This window comes from Onychostoma macrolepis, chromosome 03, assembly GCF_012432095.1.
Source record: "Onychostoma macrolepis isolate SWU-2019 chromosome 03, ASM1243209v1, whole genome shotgun sequence".
NCBI lineage: Eukaryota > Metazoa > Chordata > Actinopteri > Cypriniformes > Cyprinidae > Onychostoma > Onychostoma macrolepis.
This window is the reverse complement of record NC_081157.1, coordinates 19,225,885-19,246,569: the sequence shown is the minus strand read 5'-3', so window position 1 is coordinate 19,246,569 and position 20,685 is coordinate 19,225,885. Positions and strand designations below refer to the sequence as shown.

At 38.1% G+C, this 20,685-nt stretch overlaps 1 protein-coding gene across 2 annotated transcripts in view; it reads left to right on the top strand.

Moving 5' to 3' along the window:
- The window catches only part of tecpr1b (tectonin beta-propeller repeat containing 1b), a 28,220-nt gene extending 7,563 nt beyond the window's left edge, over nucleotides 1-20,657 (top strand). For both annotated transcript variants that reach the window (XM_058771618.1, XM_058771617.1), the window contains exons 6-25: nucleotides 2,151-2,325; nucleotides 3,008-3,105; nucleotides 3,582-3,683; nucleotides 5,603-5,733; nucleotides 8,735-9,207; nucleotides 10,449-10,552; nucleotides 10,635-10,790; nucleotides 12,426-12,575; nucleotides 12,870-13,027; nucleotides 14,359-14,486; nucleotides 15,601-15,694; nucleotides 15,773-15,869; nucleotides 15,980-16,059; nucleotides 16,141-16,197; nucleotides 16,366-16,540; nucleotides 17,662-17,797; nucleotides 18,176-18,268; nucleotides 18,518-18,624; nucleotides 19,006-19,125; nucleotides 19,954-20,657. In XM_058771618.1, coding sequence (XP_058627601.1) covers nucleotides 2,151-2,325; nucleotides 3,008-3,105; nucleotides 3,582-3,683; nucleotides 5,603-5,733; nucleotides 8,735-9,207; nucleotides 10,449-10,552; nucleotides 10,635-10,790; nucleotides 12,426-12,575; nucleotides 12,870-13,027; nucleotides 14,359-14,486; nucleotides 15,601-15,694; nucleotides 15,773-15,869; nucleotides 15,980-16,059; nucleotides 16,141-16,197; nucleotides 16,366-16,540; nucleotides 17,662-17,797; nucleotides 18,176-18,268; nucleotides 18,518-18,624; nucleotides 19,006-19,125; nucleotides 19,954-20,073 — 2,754 coding nt within the window. In that variant the 3' untranslated portion in view covers nucleotides 20,074-20,657. The remainder of the gene's footprint in view (nucleotides 1-2,150; nucleotides 2,326-3,007; nucleotides 3,106-3,581; nucleotides 3,684-5,602; nucleotides 5,734-8,734; nucleotides 9,208-10,448; nucleotides 10,553-10,634; nucleotides 10,791-12,425; nucleotides 12,576-12,869; nucleotides 13,028-14,358; nucleotides 14,487-15,600; nucleotides 15,695-15,772; nucleotides 15,870-15,979; nucleotides 16,060-16,140; nucleotides 16,198-16,365; nucleotides 16,541-17,661; nucleotides 17,798-18,175; nucleotides 18,269-18,517; nucleotides 18,625-19,005; nucleotides 19,126-19,953) is intronic.
- The last annotated feature ends 28 nt before the right edge of the window (nucleotides 20,658-20,685 follow it).

Sequence of the window (20,685 nt, the reverse complement as noted above, 5' to 3'; positions counted from 1 at the left end):
TACATAATATGTGCTTAAAACATGATAATCTAATGTGTGGGTTACATACATAATATAGTGTTATGCCTAGCAATGTCCTTTTAGGATGGTTTTATGTGCATATGCAAAAGAAAGTCTCTGTGTATTTCTGTGGAGACCAAAAGACATGTTCTTTGGACAAAGGTCTTTGTCTTGTATGTGTGGGGGAAAAGTCAATCTAAAGAAGCTCGTGATTTCTCTTGTGGAACACATGTGATGGCCATCTCTTTGACCATTAATCTTGATTACTTGTCCCAAATTTGACGATCTCCTTCCGGCATTGTACTTGTCAATGAGTATTCTTTTGTCTTAATGTTGCAAGCTGTTCTGTGAAAGAGGCTTGTTGGTTAGGCTTGCTCCAGAAGTCGGAGATAGGAATCTTTACGACGTTGTCCTGTTCTCCTGGAATTTCAGCTCCTCATGTTTCGATGTTCTGATTGAATCTTAGTTTTGTCTGACTCGTTCTGATGCTACAACATGGTCCTAAGTATTCAGACCCTTTGCTGTGACACTCATATATTTAACTCAGGTGCTGTCCATTTCTTCTGATCATCCTTGAGATGGTTCTACACCTTCATTTGAGTCCAGCTGTGTTTGATTATACTGATTGGACTTGATTAGGAAAGCCACACACCTGTGTACATAAGACCTTACAGCTCACAGTGCATGTCAGAGCAGATGAGAATCATGAGGTCAAAGGAACTGCCTGAAGAGCTCAGAGACAGAATTGTGGCAAGGCACAGATCTGGCCAAGGTTGCAAAAACATTTCTGCTGCACTTAAGGTTCCTAAGAGCACAGTGGCCTCCATAATCCTTAAATGGAAGACGTTTGGGACGACCAGAACCAGGCACTGCTCATCACCTGTCCAATACAGTCCCAACAGTGAAGCATGGTGGTGGCAGCATCATGCTGTGGGGGTGTTTTTCAGCTGCAGTGACAGGACGACTGGCTGCAATCGAGGGAAAGATGAATGCGGCCAAGTACAGGGATATCCTGGACGAAAACCTTCTCCAGAGTGCTCAGGACCTCAGACTGGGCCGAAGGTTTACCTTCCAACAAGACAATGACCCTAAGCACACAGCTAAAATAACGAAGGAGTGGCTTCACAACAACTCCGTGACTGTTCTTGAATGGCCCAGCCAGAGCCCTGACTTAAACCCAATTGAGCATCTCTGGAGAGACCTAAAAATGGCTGTCCACCAACGTTTACCATCCAACCTGACAGAACTGGAGAGGATCTGCAAGGAGAAATGGCAGAGGATCCCCAAATCCAGGTTTGAAAAACTTGTTGCATCTTTCCCAAAAAGACTCATGGCTGTATTAGATCAAAAGGGTGCTTCTACTAAATACTGAGCAAAGGGTCTGAATAAGTATTCAGTATTCAGGACCATACTTCTTTGTTTTTCTGTCAATATGGGGTGCTGTGTGTACATTAATGAGGGAAAAAAATGAACTTAAATTATTTTAGCAAATGGCTGCAATATAACAAAGAGTGAAAAATTTAAAAGGGGGTCTGAATACTTTCCGTACTCACTGTATATCCAGCTTTGGTGAACATAAAAGACTTCTTTCATAAACATTAAAAAAATGTCATGTAAAAAAATATATATTTTCAGTTTTCATTTTATTTTTTTGTAATTTCGTTATATGCTTCTGTCATTTTTATTACTTTTTTAAATATTTCTATTTTGCTTTCATTTATATCTATTTCAGTTTTAGTGATTTTAGTACTCTTAAATTGTATTTCAATTAACTGCTAATGCTGTTGCCTTGTAATTCTCATTTAAGTTTATGTTTGTCATCTAATATTTATGGTATTTTATCTCAGCTTTATTCAATGAACAAAAATGATTTTTTTAAATGGTTTTAGTTTGCATTATTCGACTTGCGGTTGCATTACAGATTTGTGACCACTAGAGCTCACTGCTGTTCTGTGATGTCTGCTTTATATTTTGAGCTCAGCCAACACCTCCTCATGGATTAACCACTTGCTCACAAGAATGTGAACAATTTCCCAGCCGAGTGGTTAATTTAAAGACTCGCTGAATGTTTTGTCATTTTTATCACGTGTTAAAAAACTCTACATGACACCACACAGATCTGAGGTGTGTGTGTGTGTATCTCTACACAGCTGTGGTTCCGCACAGGCATCAGACAGCAGAACCCAGAGGGGACGCGCTGGGAACCCATCCAGGTGCCCCGAGAGGTGGCGCAGGTCAGCGCCGGGCCGAAAGACCTGCTATGGGTCGTTCTCTGGGATGGACAACTGCTTTCCAGAACGGGCATCAGTAAAGACTGCCCTAAAGGTCTGACAGAGACAGATTTATTCCTGTCCTTTGAATTCACACATACAGTATGCACGACATACAGTACATGTTTTGAATGACTTACACATCGCTGCTATTTATGATCACAGTCGCAGTCATGTCAATAGCATGAAAGAGGTATGAACATACAGAGGTCCTAAAGAACATGTGGTCACTTGCGCCACAACTAAACATTTCTGAATGTCATTGCATTAAATAACAGGAAGTCAATACAAATGCTGCAGGAGGTTGCTGTTGTCATTTTTGCTCAACGTCTCCTTTATTCAGTTCTCCTCAAGTGTCTTAACAGGACACTTTCAACACAAGTTTCAATAGAAATGACATTAAAGTATATATAGATTAGGGAACACACATTCACTATTAACTATGACTTTTTCCTTCAATAAACTCCTAATTTGCTGCTTATTTATAGTAAATAAGGTAGTTGTAGTAGTTATGTTTAGGTATGGTGTAGGGTTAAGGTATCTAAAATATGGTCATGCAGAATAAGGCAGCAATATGTGCTTTATAAGTACTAATAAACAGCCAAGTAATATGCATGCTAATAAGCAACTAGTTAATCGTGAATAGTATTTCCTAATCTAATTTTATTTCACCATAACATTTACATTCAGTTCACACTTAAGTATATTCTTTAAAAGTACATTATTTTTGTTTTCAGGCTCATCGTGGGAGCTAGTGCACCCTCCAAATCAGAAAGGAGCTGTTCACGTCGCAGTGGGAATCAATGTTGTTTGGGCCGTTACTAAAGACAACAAAGTAAGATGGTATTTACTCTATTAATGCTTTAAGTTATTTTCTTACCATCAAAGTAAAGTTGAAAGCAACTTTATCTTCCAATTTCATCAAGTACCTAAAGAAGGGCCACTGTCCTGCTAAGTTCAGTTCCAGCCCTAATTAAACACACCTGATCCACCTAATCAAGCTCCTCAGAATCACTAGAAACTTCCAGGTAAGTGTGTTGGAGCGGGTTGGAGCTACACTCTGTAGGACTTTGGCACTCCATGAGCAGGACTGGACAGCCCTGATCTAGCATGCTGAATGAATTGAAAGTAATATATAGTAAAAATGATTCGGATGATAACTCGGTGCCTTGTGTGACAGTGCAGCATGCTACTGAATATTTGTTGTTTCATAATGAGTTCAGTTTCATATACACTAGTACACAGTGTATAAGAAAATACAGTAAACGCAATGTACAATGTGTAAATGCAATGTGTTTGTGTGTGTGATAGGTCTGGTTCAGGAGGGGTGTGAATTCCCACAATCCCACTGGCTCAGGCTGGATCAGTATTGGTGGAGAGATGGTGATGCTTAGCGTGGGGCCCAATGACCAGGTGAGATCAGTGAGGTATCATGTTATGCTGCCGTTCTAACAATACAAGCATACACAAACTCACTTTACCACAGTTTACAGCCAGAGCCAACTGGGGGGCTTGAGTGAAATTTCAAAGGGGCGACAAGATGAATTCAAATCTTGAAATAATTACATTATAGTAGTATTAAAGTGACATTAAAGTAATTACATTAAAGTAACATTGAAAGTACTTTACATCATGTAGGAGAAGGCCTTAGAATTTTGTCTTTGACATCCACTGCCAAATTTGATATTCTGGTCTCTAGATATGGCTAAGGTACTTCAAAGTAGGTCTATACGATTTTTCAATGGTTTTATTGTCCACCAGGTGAAAATCATAAGCCATATCACCGCATGATTTGTGTTATCATTCATGTCTGTAGCGCAAAAAGCACAGGTTGAGTTACATAGGGTTCGGGGTTTGTTCAAATCATGTACCATAAGTACGAGCAATAATAATAATCTTTACCTTAGCAAACTCCATTAACAAGTGATGTATCAATCTGGATAAGTTCAGTGCGCTCACACCATACTTTAATCACTGCTGCTGATATCATATTTCATCTGGTGAAATAATCATTTTCTCCTGTGTGGACAACTCTAGTGGTCCCAGTACTTGTCCTTGGGGGACACCCGTCTGAGGTAGGGTGGGGGCCAGACAGGTCTAATTACACTCCCGTTCTCACATGTAGCTTTGAGGATTAACCATCATTAGATCCTCAGACCAATATGTGCTCCCTGCACGGCAGGCTGACTGTATTCACTGTCCTTGTTTATACGCATAAACACCCATCGTCCAATCACCTTCTCCAGCTCACACTGGCCCCTTCCTCCTGCCAGGACGGGCTTGTATGGTCTGGCAGAGTCGGGTGTCCATGGGTGTTGATTACTAGAGCCGCTGAGTCTCAGTGTGGAGTTTGCAAGCGATGCAAACTTTGTCTCTGCATCTCTCTCTCTCTCTCTGTAACTGGACCCTTAGACCGGCTGGCTCTTCCTGTTGCCCACTGCCTCCTCCATCTCAGCCCAGCCATATATATACCTCCAATTCTTTCACCCGCACACAGCCATATGGGAGTGTCTAATTTGAGTTTGGCCGCTCTGCACTATTCCATACTTCACATTTCATTACTAACCGTGTATCTGTGTGTTCAGCTCAGCTGCAGCGCTCATATTTGATCCTGTTCCTCAATTTGGCTTAATCAGAAATAATATCCTGTTTATGAGAACTATGTCGGCACATGAAAAGAAGATGGTCTCATAACATGTTGATTTTCTGATGCCAGCTTCATTATGATGCAGTTGATATAGGGGATTTTATTGTAATTTATTATTGTATAGCTGTCTAGTGCTTGATTGTGATATAACAGGTCAATCAAGCATTCTGTCGTCATATATTTCTGTGTAATGACCATTTAAACTTCAGTCAGAACTTCAAATGTTTATACATTTGAAACATTCAAAAGTTTGGCATCTGTAAGATTTCTTAATGTTTTTAAAGATGTCTCATATGCTACATTTATTTGATCAAAAATACAGTTAATAGCAGTAATATTGTGAAATATTATTACAATATATATTTGTTCTTATTTTAAAATGTAATTATATTTTTAGTTCTATATTTTATATTACATATTATAATATACAGTATTTTAAAATGTAACACATGAAGTTAGTAAAATAAAGGCTGCAAAACACCAGAAGGTCATTAGTTAGTGATGTTTGTATTTTTATTTTGTTTTTAATATAAGGAAGATGCATTTAGAAAATACTTGAACTAGGGTAAGTTTGTCCCATTAGGTTTTGTTATCTATTTTGACCCATATGTTGTGAAATCTCAGCTTGAAGACGCTATGTAAGAACTGAGAGACTTTATTTTATGTGTGTTTGTTTGTGACACAGGTATGGGGGGTTGGCAGCGATGACCGGACTGTGTATTTTCGTCATGGCGTGACAGCCACAGAGGTTACTGGCAGGTCATGGGTGGCAGTGTCAGCTCAGCTTGATGGCAGTGAAAGCACAAATCATTCCAGGTAGTTGAAAAACACTTGTACAGAGCAGTAATTCCTGACCAGACGTACTATTTTGAAAGATTTTGATTTGTTACACCTATAAAAGTGAGTTTATTGGTCCAAAGTCAGAGTTGGAAACGTCTTTTTAAAAAAAAACACGTCTTTTTCCAAAAAAATTGTATGTATGCAAATTGTATAATATCCAAGGTAGACATTTCTAGTAATTGTGCAGTTAATTCTCTCTTTTTTTTTTTTTTTTGAAAGTTTTGGAATATTTGTCCTCTACTCAAATTTGTCACTACCAAAACAAAGAAATAATAATTTAATTAGAAGGATTATATTGACCTATTAAGATTTTGCTTTAGATTGTAAATATTATTTTTTTTTGCCATTTTATTAAACATTTTTCAGAGGTAAATCAATAACAATTCATTTTTAAAAAAATATTTCAAGTGTAATTTATGAGATTTGTTGTATTTTGAATTTGAATTTGAATCCAATTCATCTTTGTAAAAGGAAGAAAGTTGATTATACTGATTTCAAAGTATCAAAGAATCAAAAAGATACTTTTAAAAACAACAATGGAAAATCAAAAATTATTTCAATATCATTTTCATAAGTTGAAATTTAGGGGTTAGGTTTGGGACAGCCACCTCCCAATTGAAAGTACCCAATAAATGATGATTTTATATACAGTGAGGAAAATAAGTATTTGAACACCCTGCTATTTTGCAAGTTCTCCCACTTAGAAATCATGGAGGGGTCTGAAATTGTCATCGTAGGTGCATGTCCACTGTGAGAGACATAATCTAAAAAAAAATCCAGAAATCACAATGTATGATTTTTAACTATTTATTTGTATGATACAGCTGCAAATAAGTATTTGAACACCTGAGAAAATCAATGTTAATATTTGGTACAGTAGCCTTTGTTTGCAATTACAGAGGTCAAATGTTTCCTGTAGTTTTTCACCAGGTTTGCACACACTGCAGGAGGGATTTTGGCCCACTCCTCCACACAGATCTTCTCTAGATCAGTCAGGTTTCTGGCCTGTCGCTGAGAAACACGGAGTTTGAGCTCCCTCAAAGATTCTCTATTGGGTTTAGGTCTGGAGACTGGCTAGGCCACGCCAGAACCTTGATATGCTTCTTACAGAGCCACTCCTTGGTTATCCTGGCTGTGTGCTTGGTCATTGTCATGTTGGAAGACCCAGCCTCGACCCATCTTCAATGCTCTAACTGAGGGAAGGAGGTTGTTCCCCAAAATCTCGCAATACATGGCCCCGGTCATCCTCTCCTTAATACAGTGCAGTCGCCCTGTCCCATGTGCAGAAAAACACCCCCAAAGCATGATGCTACCACCCCATGCTTCACAGTAGGGATGGTGTTCTTGGGATGGTACTCATCATTCTTCTTCCTCCAAACACGTTTAGTGGAATTATGACCAAAAGTTCTATTTTGGTCTCATCTGACCACATGACTTTCTCCCATGACTCCTCTGGATCATCCAAATGGTCATTGGCAAACTTAAGTCGGGCCTGGACATGTGCTGGTTTAAGCAGGGGAACCTTCCGTGCCATGCATGATTTCAAACCATGACGTCTTAGTGTATTACCAACAGTAACCTTGGAAGCGGTGGTCCCAGCTCTTTTCAGGTCATTGACCAGCTCCTCCCGTGTAGTTCTGGGCTGATTTCTCACCTTTCTTAGGATCATTGAGACCCCACGAGGTGAGATCTTGCATGGAGCCCCAGTCCGAGGAGATTGACAGTCATGTTTAGCTTCTTCCATTTTCTAATGATTGCTCCAACAGTGGACCTTTTTCACCAAGCTGCTTGGCAATTTCCCGTAGCCCTTTCCAGCCTTGTGGAGGTGTACAATTTTGTCTCTAGTGTCTTTGGACAGCTCTTTGGTCTTGGCCATGTTAGTAGTTGGATTCTTACTGATTGTATGGGGTGGACAGGTGTCTTTATGCAGCTAACGACCTCAAACAGGTGCATCTAATTTAGGATAATAAATGGAGTGGAGGTGGACATTTTAAAGGCAGACTAACAGGTCTTTGAGGGTCAGAATTCTAGCTGATAGACAGGTGTTCAAATACTTATTTGCAGCTGTATCATACAAATAAATAGTTAAAAATCATACATTGTGATTTCTGGATTTTTTTTTAGATTATGTCTCTCACAGTGGACATGCACCTACGATGACAATTTCAGACCCCTCCATGATTTCTAAGTGGGAGAACTTGCAAAATAGCAGGGTGTTCAAATACTTATTTTCCTCACTGTATATTAAGCTTACTAATATTTTAAATAGTATTGTGGGTTTCAATAGATAATAGAATGATCTTAATAAACATCTAAGATTTAATTACTTAAATGCTTTTTAAATGTGTTTTTAGGTTGTGGGACAGCAGTTTGCACCAATTCTGTAGAATGGCCCATACTTTATATATATATATGTGTGTGTGACTGTGTGTGTGTGTGACCCTGGACCACAAAACCAATCTTAAGGGTAATTTTTTTTAAAATTGAGATTTATACATCATCTGAAAGCTGAATAAATAAGCTTTCCATTGATGTATGGTTTGTTAGGACAATATTTGGTCGAGATACAACTATTTAAAAATCTGGAATCTGAGGGTGCAAAAAAAATAATAAATCAAAATATTGAGAAAATCGCCTTTTAAGTTGTCCAAATGAAGTTCTTAGCAATGCATATTACTATTCTAAAATTAAGTTTTGATTTATTTACGGTAGGAAATTTACAAGATATCTTCATGGAACATGGTCTTTTCTTAATATCCTAATGATTTTTGGCATAAAAGAAAAATCAAAAATTTTGACCCATACAATGTATTGTTGGCTATCGCTACAAATATAATATATATATATATGTGTGCACACACACACTAGTACAGAAGATGCCATTTACAGTATTTGTTGTTGCGGTGTCATGTCCATCCAGCAGATGGCGCCTTGCCTGTCAGTGTTGTGACAGGCTCTGTGTCTGTGTGTTTCCCAGCGTCCGTGTTCGCAGTGAAGCCAGTGTCTTCGCTGGTGAGGTCACCGCTCCTTCCCAGGGTTCCGTTCTGGGCTGTGATGACACGGACATTCCAAAGCCACGCGTCCCCAAGATCACGAGTGACAGCTTTATCTCTGCGCTGGTGTCGGATCGCTCCGCTCCAGCGCCCGACCCGCCCTCTGCGGCTCACCCCAATGTACCTGAGGACAACCAGGTGACAAGTCAAGAGTCCGATTCCTCTATCCTGAGCCCCAGCAGCCTGTCCGATGGTAGCGAGACACCATGGAGCAATGTTGACCTGGAGGAGATGAAGGGCTCAGTTCCTAGCAGCGCCCGGAGCTCGGTGGCCACATACCCCATTGAGCTGCAGCACAACACAGTAGTGCAGGAGGAACTGCCGCCCTGGGCCTGGGTCACCGGTGGAGGATGTGACATCGATTCCAGCTCACATGTCGATTTGTTTAACATCTCAGGTGCAACACAGTTAAAGCAATCATCACTTACTCACCCTCAACCTAATGTAGTTATTTCTATCACTGAAGGAACTTACTTGAAGCCTTTATGTGTAATGTATTAGAAAAGGCATTCTTAATGTACCTTTTAATCTTTTCATAAGTAATTGTAATCAAAGTTAAAATGCATTATAATATTTGCTGATTCCTTGTTAAATCTGTAATTGGTTGTTGTCATGTGCTGCATTATACTTTATATAGGTTTAAAAATGAAGAGACAAGTATAATAACTGATTTGGGAATATTGATGGGAATATTTTTGACTTTTGATTTTAATGACTTAATTCTATTCATAATGTTTTGGGGGTGAATGACATAGCAAAAATTGTTAATGATATCCTTAAATAGCAAAAATCATCATAATTCACAACATTTTTTACAGTCAATATTGTTACAATTATTTAAAATCTGTAGAAAAAATATTGTCTATGTTTTTTATGTTCTGTGAGTTGAAATATTGAGCTTGATAAGGGCAGTGTACACTACTGTTCAAAAGTTTGGGGTCAGTAAAAAACATTTATTTATTTTCGTTTTTGAAAGAAATGAATACTTATATTCAGAAAGGATACATTAAATTGTTCAAAAGTCAGTAAAGATTTATAAATAGTTACAAAAGATTTCTATTGCAGATCAATTCTTTCTAAGTTCTTTTGAGCTTTCTATTCAGCAAATAATTCCACTAAAATATGAAGCAGCACAAATGTTTCAACACTGATAATTAAGAAATGTTTCTTGAGCAGCAAATCAGCATATAAAAATGATTTCTGAAACATCATCTGACACTGAAGAAGACTGAAAATTCAGCTTTGCATCAATAAATAATAACTAACTATATAATAATAACTAATAAAAAAGAATGAATAACTAATACATTTAAAAATATATTCAAATAAATAACATGTATTTTAAATTGTAATATTTCACAATGTTAGTGTTTTTATTGTGTGTGTCTGTGTGTGTGTGTGTGTGTGTGTGTGTGTGTGTGTGTGTGTTTTGGACTGAATAAGTGCAGCTTTGATGAGCGTAAAACGCTTCTTTCAAAAACCTTTTTTTAAAAATAGTTGTGCAAGATGTTATTCCTTCAGTTATGTCAGAAAAATAATTCAAAAATTGGACAGGGAGGTTGGTGGTGTAAAACAAATTCTACCTTTTCTGTATGCTGTTTTAAAGAAAATATTCTCCTTTCTCTCTGATTCTGTCAGATCCCGGGCCGCTCTCTCCATCCATCACACCTGCCCTCAGTGCTCTAGACACAGACACTCGCACAAAAGGAGCCCAGCAAGAGAGAGACGCCTCTATAGAGAAGGTAAATGCACCGCACGAGAGGAATAGTCAACAGGACATCTCAAACACTGATGTAAATGTGTGTGTGTGTGTGTGTGTCACAGTCTGTGCGTGTGACGAGAGGTTGTATGTGTTGGTGGAGGGACTGGACGCCTCATCAGTGGGAGGATGTCAGTGTGACGCTGGAGCAGGTCACCGGTGCTGGAGCTCAGACAGGAGACATCCTTTACCTCTACTACACGCACGACCAGGAGAAGAAGGTGCCTCTGTGACAAATAAGTGTACTTTAGCATAAAGAGTAATTATTATGGAAATAATATACTTTTAAAGAATATACTGAAGTGCAAACTGAATTATTTTTTTTATATGAAAATGTATTATAGTTTAAGTTGCATATTAATACATTTTAAAAATATAAACTTTAAAGTGCCCCTATTATGGATTTTTGAAAATGACCTTTCATGCAGTGTGTAACACAAGCTCGGTGAATGAAAACATCCTGCAAAGTTTTAAATCTGAAAGTGCACCGTGTATAAAGTTACAGTCTCTCAAAAGAAAGAGTCGACTCTGAATCATTGAAACGAGTCGTTTTCAAAACGAATCCCAAGTTGTGTCATGTTGACATCGACGTGAAACATTAGCATATTGCCGCCCACTTGTTGGTCTTTTAGCATTGGTCTGAATGAAAATGCACATTCATTCTATGCCAATAGGTGCCGCTTTTGTAGCGGTAAAAATAGCAGTTTCCCCGGTAACGCTGTACACAATGCGCTCACAAACGCTGCTTTATCAGGCATTACAGGCGAGATGAAATGAAAATGAGACCAATCACTGCAGATGCAAAGGAGTTTTCTGAAAAAATGAATCGTTGAGTGAATCGTTTCGTAGTCGTTTAGCAAGTAAGGTAAAAATAAATGTATATTATAAGAAAATGAAAGTGTTTTTTGATCTTGCATGCATGTCAGCCTGTTGTTGGGGACTCCCAAAACCAAAATATGAACCTTTCATTACCTATAATAGGGGCACTTTAAATGTAATATCAAGGAACACACTACAGTAAAATTATAATCAAGTACCTAAATGTGTTTTAGTATGTTAGTCAACACATCAAAACAAGTGTACTTCTTTAAAGCATGAAGCATTTAAAATGTACTTTAAATAAAAACTTTTCATTAAGTTTTAAATTTTAAATCAAAAATCACAAACGCCAGTCAAACTTACTAGATCACTAAATACTGTATCTAATACACAATGTCTACATTACAAGTCTACAAAAAATAAACAAAATCATGAAATCCAGTCAATTTATTTATTTATCTATTTTTTTTTTACAAAATATTATAGACTGTAAACAAAAGAAACACAATCTTAAGTGAAAAAGAAGGAAGACATGACAAAAACAACATATCGATCCACAAAAAAAAAAATAAAAAATAAATCAACATTTGTGTTGTAACCATCATTATGCACCGCATTTCTTATCAATAATAAAACGTTCATCATAAATATTTATTTTTGGCATCACTTAGCACATTATTACTTTTTAAAAGTGTAAAAGTGTGAGAAACTGTCATGAAAGTGTCTCTTCTATAGTGCACTGAAGTGGCCTTTTATTTCATTGATATTATATTATCTACAATGAGATTGTTTTAAAAATACACTTTTAAGATTTGAAGTACACTACAAGTGCATATTCAATACAATTAAGCACACTTCTTTTTCACAACAGTGTATCAGTATATCAACAGGCACAAGTCTAGGAGTAAAATAGCTTGTGAACCCATTAAATGAATGTCATTACAATTGAATGAAGATCAAAATGTGTTGTTGAGGTAAAGTGTTCTCAGACTGTATTAGTGTGAATAACTCCATGATTCTCCCGATGTGTGTGTTAGTATCTGTATGCTGTGATAAAGGAGGTGACGGCCCTGGTGCCCGTGTTCAGGGACTCTCTGTACACTGTGGCTGTTTACATGCCAGAGAGAACCAAACAGAGAAGCCCCATTTTACTGGCAACTCCCTCTCAACAAGACTTCAACACCTGGGTAAACAGCACATCTGTTTAAAAGGATCTCTATGTGACATAAAGCACACACGTGATCTTTTGAACTGTATCCATACATCTTACCAGTCATGATCCTGCATAATGTTCATTAAAAATGTATAAATTCCTCTCATGAAAAACACATTTCTGCCCAAAAATATATATTCGCATATAGGAAACAAAGATTTATTGCATTGTGATTTTGTTTACCCCAACATTTTCACAATCATCAATCTTCCTGACGAATTTAGGGTGTGTTTTTGATTGCTTTCTGTCTTGTGTGTGACCGTTGCAGCTGTCTCTGTTGAACGAGTCGTGTTGTGCGTCCAGGGGTCTTGGAGAGCATCCATCCAAACAGGCCCTGTGGGCTGTGACGTGTAAAGGAGACGTCATGGTGCATGAGCCGTCACCCAGCCTGGAAGCCCCGGCGCAGTACTTACCCTGCGACCACATGTAAGAACGTCCCCATCTGTCTCACTGACGGCTGTTTTCTCACGCTGTAACTGTTCTAAACCTAGTGAGCTGCTTCACTGCATAGACGGCACCTTCACGTGCCACATTCATTCATTTACAGAATTACAAAATGATCAGAACACTAGTATTTCCAGCAGCTAAAAAATGCTTTAAATCAGTTATTTCTATCTTTTGCTGCAGTGTGTCAGAAGGAAATATCAGTTTACATTTCCAAACATTCATTTTGCCATTAATAGTAATACTCGAGTGAGATTTTTGTCTGACAACAGCCAGCGCTTCACACAGAGATCTGATCTGATCATCATCCGTCTGTCTGGACAGACATGAAGAAACACAACAAACTGTGAATGAATCATCTACATATGATGACATTTTTTGACTGTAAAACAGTTTGTTATACAGTATGACACTACAATAAAAACTGCAATGTGCATGTAGCATTTGATGAAACTAAACAACTATACTTAAAATATATTTCAAGATCATTTTAAGTGAACTGTATTCTTTAATTCCTCTGTGTAAACGTAAGTTCGACTATATTTTCCAACTATATACTTCTAGCCCACGTTTATAAATATACACTTGAAAGTTTACTCTCAGTAAAACTACTAATATGTAACAAAATATGTTTTATACATGCAAGTTTACCATTTCAAATGTTCTCTTTGCACTTGTACTAACTTCTATAGTACATAAGCCAATATGTGTGAAAAAGCACAAGTATAGGCCAGATACGCTTGTTCTTGTCAGTATAATCTTACGTAAGTGTAATTTTGTTCAGTATTTCTCTGATAACGTCCACTGAAAGTCTTATTTTTAGTTAGGTTAGAAACTAAATACAATACAATATTTGAAGAACAGCTTGAAGTATTTTTGAACTATTCTAAGTTAGTGATGTCTAGGTAGTGTCTGCCTTTTGAAACACACCGTAAATAATGATAACCTAAAATGGTAACATCTAAAATAACTGGCTTTATTGTAAGTCAAAAATATTATTTAACATCACAGAACCAACCTATATACAACAATTTTTACCAACACGACTAGTTTTAAGGGTTAAATCGGGTAGAAATAGCTCTCGCTGGTGACTGCTTTTACTGATTGCTGATGCTGTCCAGACGGGCGGCGCACTAGGTTTCGGACAGAGCTGGTGTATCATAATTTAACTGTGCATAAAGTCAGGCTTGCATGCCACAGAACTGTCTGATGCGTTTGATTTGGTTTCCTCTGGACCGTGTGTGTTTGTGATTGTAATTTTGCTGGGCATGCGTCACGTGTGTGTGCACATACTGTACCTGCTGTGGGCTCAGGTTCTGGCGTCAGGTTCCTGCTCATCTGCTCTGTGTGGAGTCTAACAGTCTGGGTGTGGTGTGGGGCATCGCTCACGATCACACCGCCTGGGTCTACACGGGGGGCGGCAGGGGACCGTCGGCTCAGGGTAAACATGCACCCTGCTGCTATCCCTATCCCTCTCACTAACCTACATTTAGTTTTGACCCTGCAAGATGAACATATGCTGGTTTGGTTGCTGGTGTGCTGATGTTCCCATGAGGCTTCACCAGCAGATCTTTCTTGGTCAAACCGCTTAACCAGAAAGACCAAGATTTGCATCATAGTCCACCAGTCAGACCAGCATCAAACCAGCATAAACCAGTCTAGGATGTAGTTCGTGCCAGTCTAAGCTGAACTTTTCAGCAGGATGGGATATTCAGTATACACTGCACAGTAAGCAGTATGCTAGTGCTGTATTCAAAACATAATCGCTGATCTTCCCAAACATTGGGTCTCATTCACTATAATAATTGCACAGATTACTCGTATTACTCGACTTCTCGCAATTTGCGTAAAACGCACCCAAATCATCTCCTTTCTCCTTCCTTTAAAGCCTTTCACTACTAAAATACTAATAATTATATTATAAATATAATTATAATAATAATAAAGTTGGCATAAAATAAGTACAAGTTCTAAAATGACTGAAACTACAACTAAAATAAAAATAACTTAAAGCTACCTAGAAATATTTTAAACAATAAAATCTAATAAAAATGATAAAAAGCACAACAAAATGACTTAAAACTGAAAATATAAAAATAAAAGCTAATTAAATACATTAATAAATATAATGATAAATAAATACAAAAGTAGCAATGTTTTGTGCACGTGTATAATATATATAATAATTATAATACTATAATTAACATTAATATATATATACATAAGTTACAGTTAAGATTAAATATTGACTTAACATGTTTATAATGCTATGATACATGCATGTCTATAATGCAATGCAAAAATAACCATTAACTTTATAATGAACATTTGGTTTCAATTGCTCATACATATTTTGTACATTTAGAATACGTTTGAGTACAATTAATGAAAAAATTAATTGCTCATAATTCACACAAAGTTAGTGAATGTGACCCAGTGTATGCTTATTTAACCATTTGTATTTTCATTTCAAATGTGCTTTCATTCAAGATCAGAATATCAAATCTTTATTTTAGAGAAACTCTGTTTAGTTGCTTCTGCCTGATTCATTTCAGGAAATGAAAACCTTAACCAAGCAATAAGTGACGTGAGGAGTGTGTACATCTATGAGAACCAGCGCTGGAACCCAATGACAGGATACACAGACAAGTGCGTGTCTTTTCCCTGAGCTCTGCTGCTTGTTTAATGTTCCTGCTGTAAACGCTCCATGTCTGCTGTGGTCCTCAGGGGTCTTCCCACAGATCGTTACATGTGGAGCGATGCTTCAGGTCTGAGAGAGTGTACCAAAGACAACACCAGCCCTCCTTCACCGCAGTGGACATGGGTACAACAGCACACTATGAGCAGCCTGTAGTATTTATAGTGCACTGTACCATTTGGAGTATTATATCGATTAGTTATTGTCTGTGACTGATATCTGCATCTCACTCACAGGTTTCTGATTGGGCTGTTGACTACGGTGTCCCAGGAGGGACAGATAAAGAGGGCTGGCAGTATGCTGCAGATTTCCCAGTGTATGTTGACTTTAAACCTGTTAATAGAACAGTAGCTAGATATTTCTATCTCAAACTAATATATGTTTTATGTTGATTCAGGACGTTTCATGGTTATAAGACAATGAAGGACTTTGTGCGACGCAGGCGGTGGGCTAGGTTAGTTCACATTTTTGCCGCTTTTGAATACCCTGATTCTTTGATAGATAAGTTTATACTATTTTTTTTTTTAGGAAAAACCTCTAATCTCTCTAATGTGGGGCAAAAAACATTAACAGAGGCCCCTTTGTATGAGAAAAGCTATATAAGACTGTTTCTTTGTCACAGGAAGTGTGAGATCAGCCTTACTGGCCCGTGGCAGAAGGTTCCTCCGATCGCTCTGACTGACGTCACCGTCTTGCCGTGTCTGGCCCAGTGCAGTCTGGAGCAGGTTCCTGTGTGGGCCATCAGTGAGAAGGGAGATGTGCTGTGCCGTCTGGGAGTCACCACCAACAACCCGGCTGTGAGAACTAAACTGTGTCACTATCCTGCACCCACTCTCACAAAACAGGGCCACGTGATCTACAAACATTTCATTTCATTTGAAAAGGCGAGAGGAAATCATGTTAAAGTAAACACTACAACCCACCAAAGGAAGACATCCTGACTGGTGCAAGTCCCAGAAAAGTAAAGTCAGGTTCTATCAGACAGTTTCAGTGTGCCTTAGACATAAATAACACATAACTTATAAAAATATTAATAACATGGAAATTTAAAGTCAGTGCAAGTTGTAATTAATTACACCCCTTCACACAACATTATTTGTAACATTTTTAATATATATACAGCCAATATGTTTGTACTTTGTTTAAATATAGAGTATGACGTGACCAATAAAAATGTAAATATGTATGAGCAATGTATTGAAAAATACTATGATGATGTCATTTCCTTAAATATAATGTAAAAAGAACAGAAAATAGACAAATTAATATTAATACACACTACACATGTTTTTTTTGGGGGGGGGGGGGATATTTGTATTCAGCAAGAACACATTAAATTGAGGAAAAGTGACAGTAAAGGCATTTACGTTATAAAAGATTTCTATTTGAAATAAATTGTGTTCTTTTGAACTTTCTATTCATCAAGGAATCCTGAAAAATATGCATCACAGTTTCCACATAAACATTAAGCAGCACAATTGTTTTCAACATTGATAATAATCAGAAATGTTTCTTGAGCAGCAAATCATCATGTTAAGAGTGATTTCTGGAGGATCATGTGACACTGAAGACTGGAGTAATGATGTTGAAAATTCAGCTTTAATATCACAGGAATAAATTACATTTTAAAAACCTTTAAAGGGTAGTATGTATGACTTAGGGGGAGGGACATTATCATTTAAGAGAGCATTTACCTGAGCATATGAAGTGAAAGGCTGTACATTTTCATTGCATATATCTGCTGTACCGCATATCGTTGGCTTCAGAAGCTATTAGACACAGAACCCTTGCTTTGACTTCTTGGGGTTTTTATTTATCATTTTCCTCAGAATGAGTATCCTCCTCTTGTCTCTGTTCTCATATTAAGTGTGCACTGTCCTTGGGACGTCCTCTAACCTCTAACTCTCTGAAACCGCAGGGTAACTCCTGGCTCCATGTGGGCACAGACCAGCCCTTCAAGTCCATTTGCATAGGAGGAGGCCACCAGGTGTGGGCCATCGCCAGAGACAGTGCCGTCTTCTACCGGGGCTCTGTGTCTGCTCACAATCCAGCTGGTGAGACCACAGAATCATCCCGATGGAAAGTGTGACGTTTTCAGCTAGAAATGATGATGGACATTCTACAATATGTAAATACTGCTGGTTCTGGTTTTGCAGCAGTTGATCAATGTGATTCAGTGCATTAAATATAAGACCTTTTTGCACTTTGAAAAAGTGATTTTTAAGGTACATGATGCAAATAACAAGTATGTCTTTTAAAATACTTAATACTATTTTTAAGTTTACGCATTCTTGTTTTCATAAAAATGCCTATAAAACTGAAAACTTTATTGGTTGTGTTATGTCATGTCATTATTTACATGTAGAAAAACGAAAAAGGACAGGCACACTTATTTTGTCAAATGACTCATTAAGATTTCTGTGATTTCTCAGGTGAGTGCTGGTATCACATACCATCTCCCCCGAAGCAGACGCTCAGGCAGGTGTCAGTGGGCAGGACCTCCGTTTATGCTGTGGATGAAAACAGTGAGAACTGTTCCCACTCACTTCTTTTTTTTTAATTTGGTTGATTTATTTGAATCAAGCTGTATGGGGAATCACAAGCCCTAAGTGACTGTTTCTTCTCATTATGAAGTGTGAAGAGAAAGATATAATAGTAGGCAGTATGCAGTGAACAATTAAGCAGTAATCAATATGCCATTGAGAACATTGTAGAGCATGGAAAGCAGATCTCTCTCCAATCAAGTTTGAGCTCGGTGTGTATGTTTTTTGCAGGTAATCTGTGGTACAGACAGGGTTTGACGCCCAGTTATCCTCAGGGTTCTGCATGGGAACTCATCTCCAGTAATGTGTGTAAGGTGTCTGTTGGACCACTGGACCAGGTTTGAAACCTTTTACTTCCCGTTAAAACCACTAATGAACACTTTATCTTAAATAGACAAACAAATGTACTTTAAAATAATAACATTAATGAAATAAATCCATTGTGGTACTGAGATTGCACATAAAATTGTGTATGATCTTATGAAACCAGGGGTTGTTGTTTTTTTTTTTCTGTTAGACTACCTACCAGATCACTACCTTTTCATTAGTGTAAATTTAAAGATATCTGACCTAACAGAAGTATGGTGTACCACAAGGCTCAATTTTAGGTCCTTTGCACTTGCTGTACTTCCTTATTTCCTCTTTCCACTATTATTTCATCCTGCATTTCTTTGGGACTCTCCTCCTGAGGTTGTGGTCGTAATGTTTTATCTGTCCAGGTTTGGATAATCGCTGATAAAGTGCCAGGTTATCCATCAGAGAGCTCAGGAACGGTGTGCCACAGACTGGGAGTGAAGCCCATGCAGCCCAAAGGCCTGAGCTGGGACTTTGGCATTGGGGTGAGTTTTTCACATTAAAGGTGCACTAAGCGATTTTTGCCAAACGATGTTGATATTTGAAAGCACCAAAACAAACATGCCCATAGCCCAACAGGACCTCGCCCCTATTTTGATATCTCTGCCCCACACGTACGTACACAACCATAGCAAAGACGATTGCGGAAACAAGTGAAGACGACACACAAGCATATTCAAACAAAACCCAACACAGATAAATTGTGTGAATTGAAACAATGCAAAATCAACGTTACTCACCTATCAAGAAGAAACAACGCAACCTTGGTGTCCGATTCGAGCTCTTCCTGCTCCTTGAGTGTTCTCTCCACCGCTGGAAAGCTGCGCCGATATTTACGCAGGTACCTCTTGCCTGATCGTAACCCTTCTTTTAAGGTTTTGTTCCGCTGATATTTTCCTCTCTTTTTATCTTCCATTTCTCTCGATCTATAATCGATCTGCTAATATCCGTCCTGTGGACTCAAATTGAGCGCTCCCTTCTCTCTATCATTACAAGACGTGCCTCTTACTGCTGATTGGCTGCAAGTGTGTTGTGGAACACGGTCCGACACTGTGGTCAAAAGCATTTTTCAAAAATTGCATAGTGCACCTTTACGTCTAATGCTGAATTGTGCCTTTCTTCTTCTTCAAAAAAAAAAAAGGTTTAGAAAGCTAATTGATTTGATTGTCATACAAACAATAAAAGAAATTGACCTAGCTTCCAAAATTTTTCGACATTCAGGTTAAAGATGCATTTTTGTTTTTAAATCTTGTAATTAGTATCAACAGATCTTTATTCTGAGAGTCATTTCTTCAACTTATGCACTAAAACAGGGTGGATGGGAGCACCTGTCTGTGAGAGGGAACTCTACAGAGGCCCAGCGCGTGACACCTCGCAGTCCAATGCCCAGCCGCACACAGAGTCAGGTGAACGGGAATGTTGTGGGCTGCTAGATATAGTGCCCACCTACCACCATCATCATCACCACCACCTTCATCATGCTTGACTGCACGTCCCAGTTTGCTGTTCCTGTCTCTGTGTCCTGTGCCCTTCCAACCAAATGTGACTTTATTCATTTTTGATTCCACTTGCCTGAATAACAAACATCACTTTTCTGGGTGTGACGTTTGATTACTGTATGTGTATGATTTGAATCACCTGATCCACTAATGTCACTGTTTTAAGCATGTTATGTTTTCTTGTTGCTGTATTTGTTTCTGTAATGCGTAGAAGACCATTTTATGTTATTGGTTTGATTATTTTATTTGAAAATGATTTTATTTTAGTCCGCTTGCATTGTCAGAGACAATGCTGTAAATGTGGACACAACTTCCCTACTGTGATCTAACCACTGACATGCTGTTTTGTTTTTTCCCAATAAAGATCTGTTAAAAAGCACCAGCTTGTTTTCATTTGTGAATTTAAGAAAACACATTTCTATGGATTTCTGCGGGATTGCAAAAATAAACAAAAGAGAGGTTTCTAAAAACCTGTTCTTGATCTGACGGTTCTACCCCAAACGCACACCCACTTCTTGCTCCTGTAAATGAAAGTATCTGTGAAAC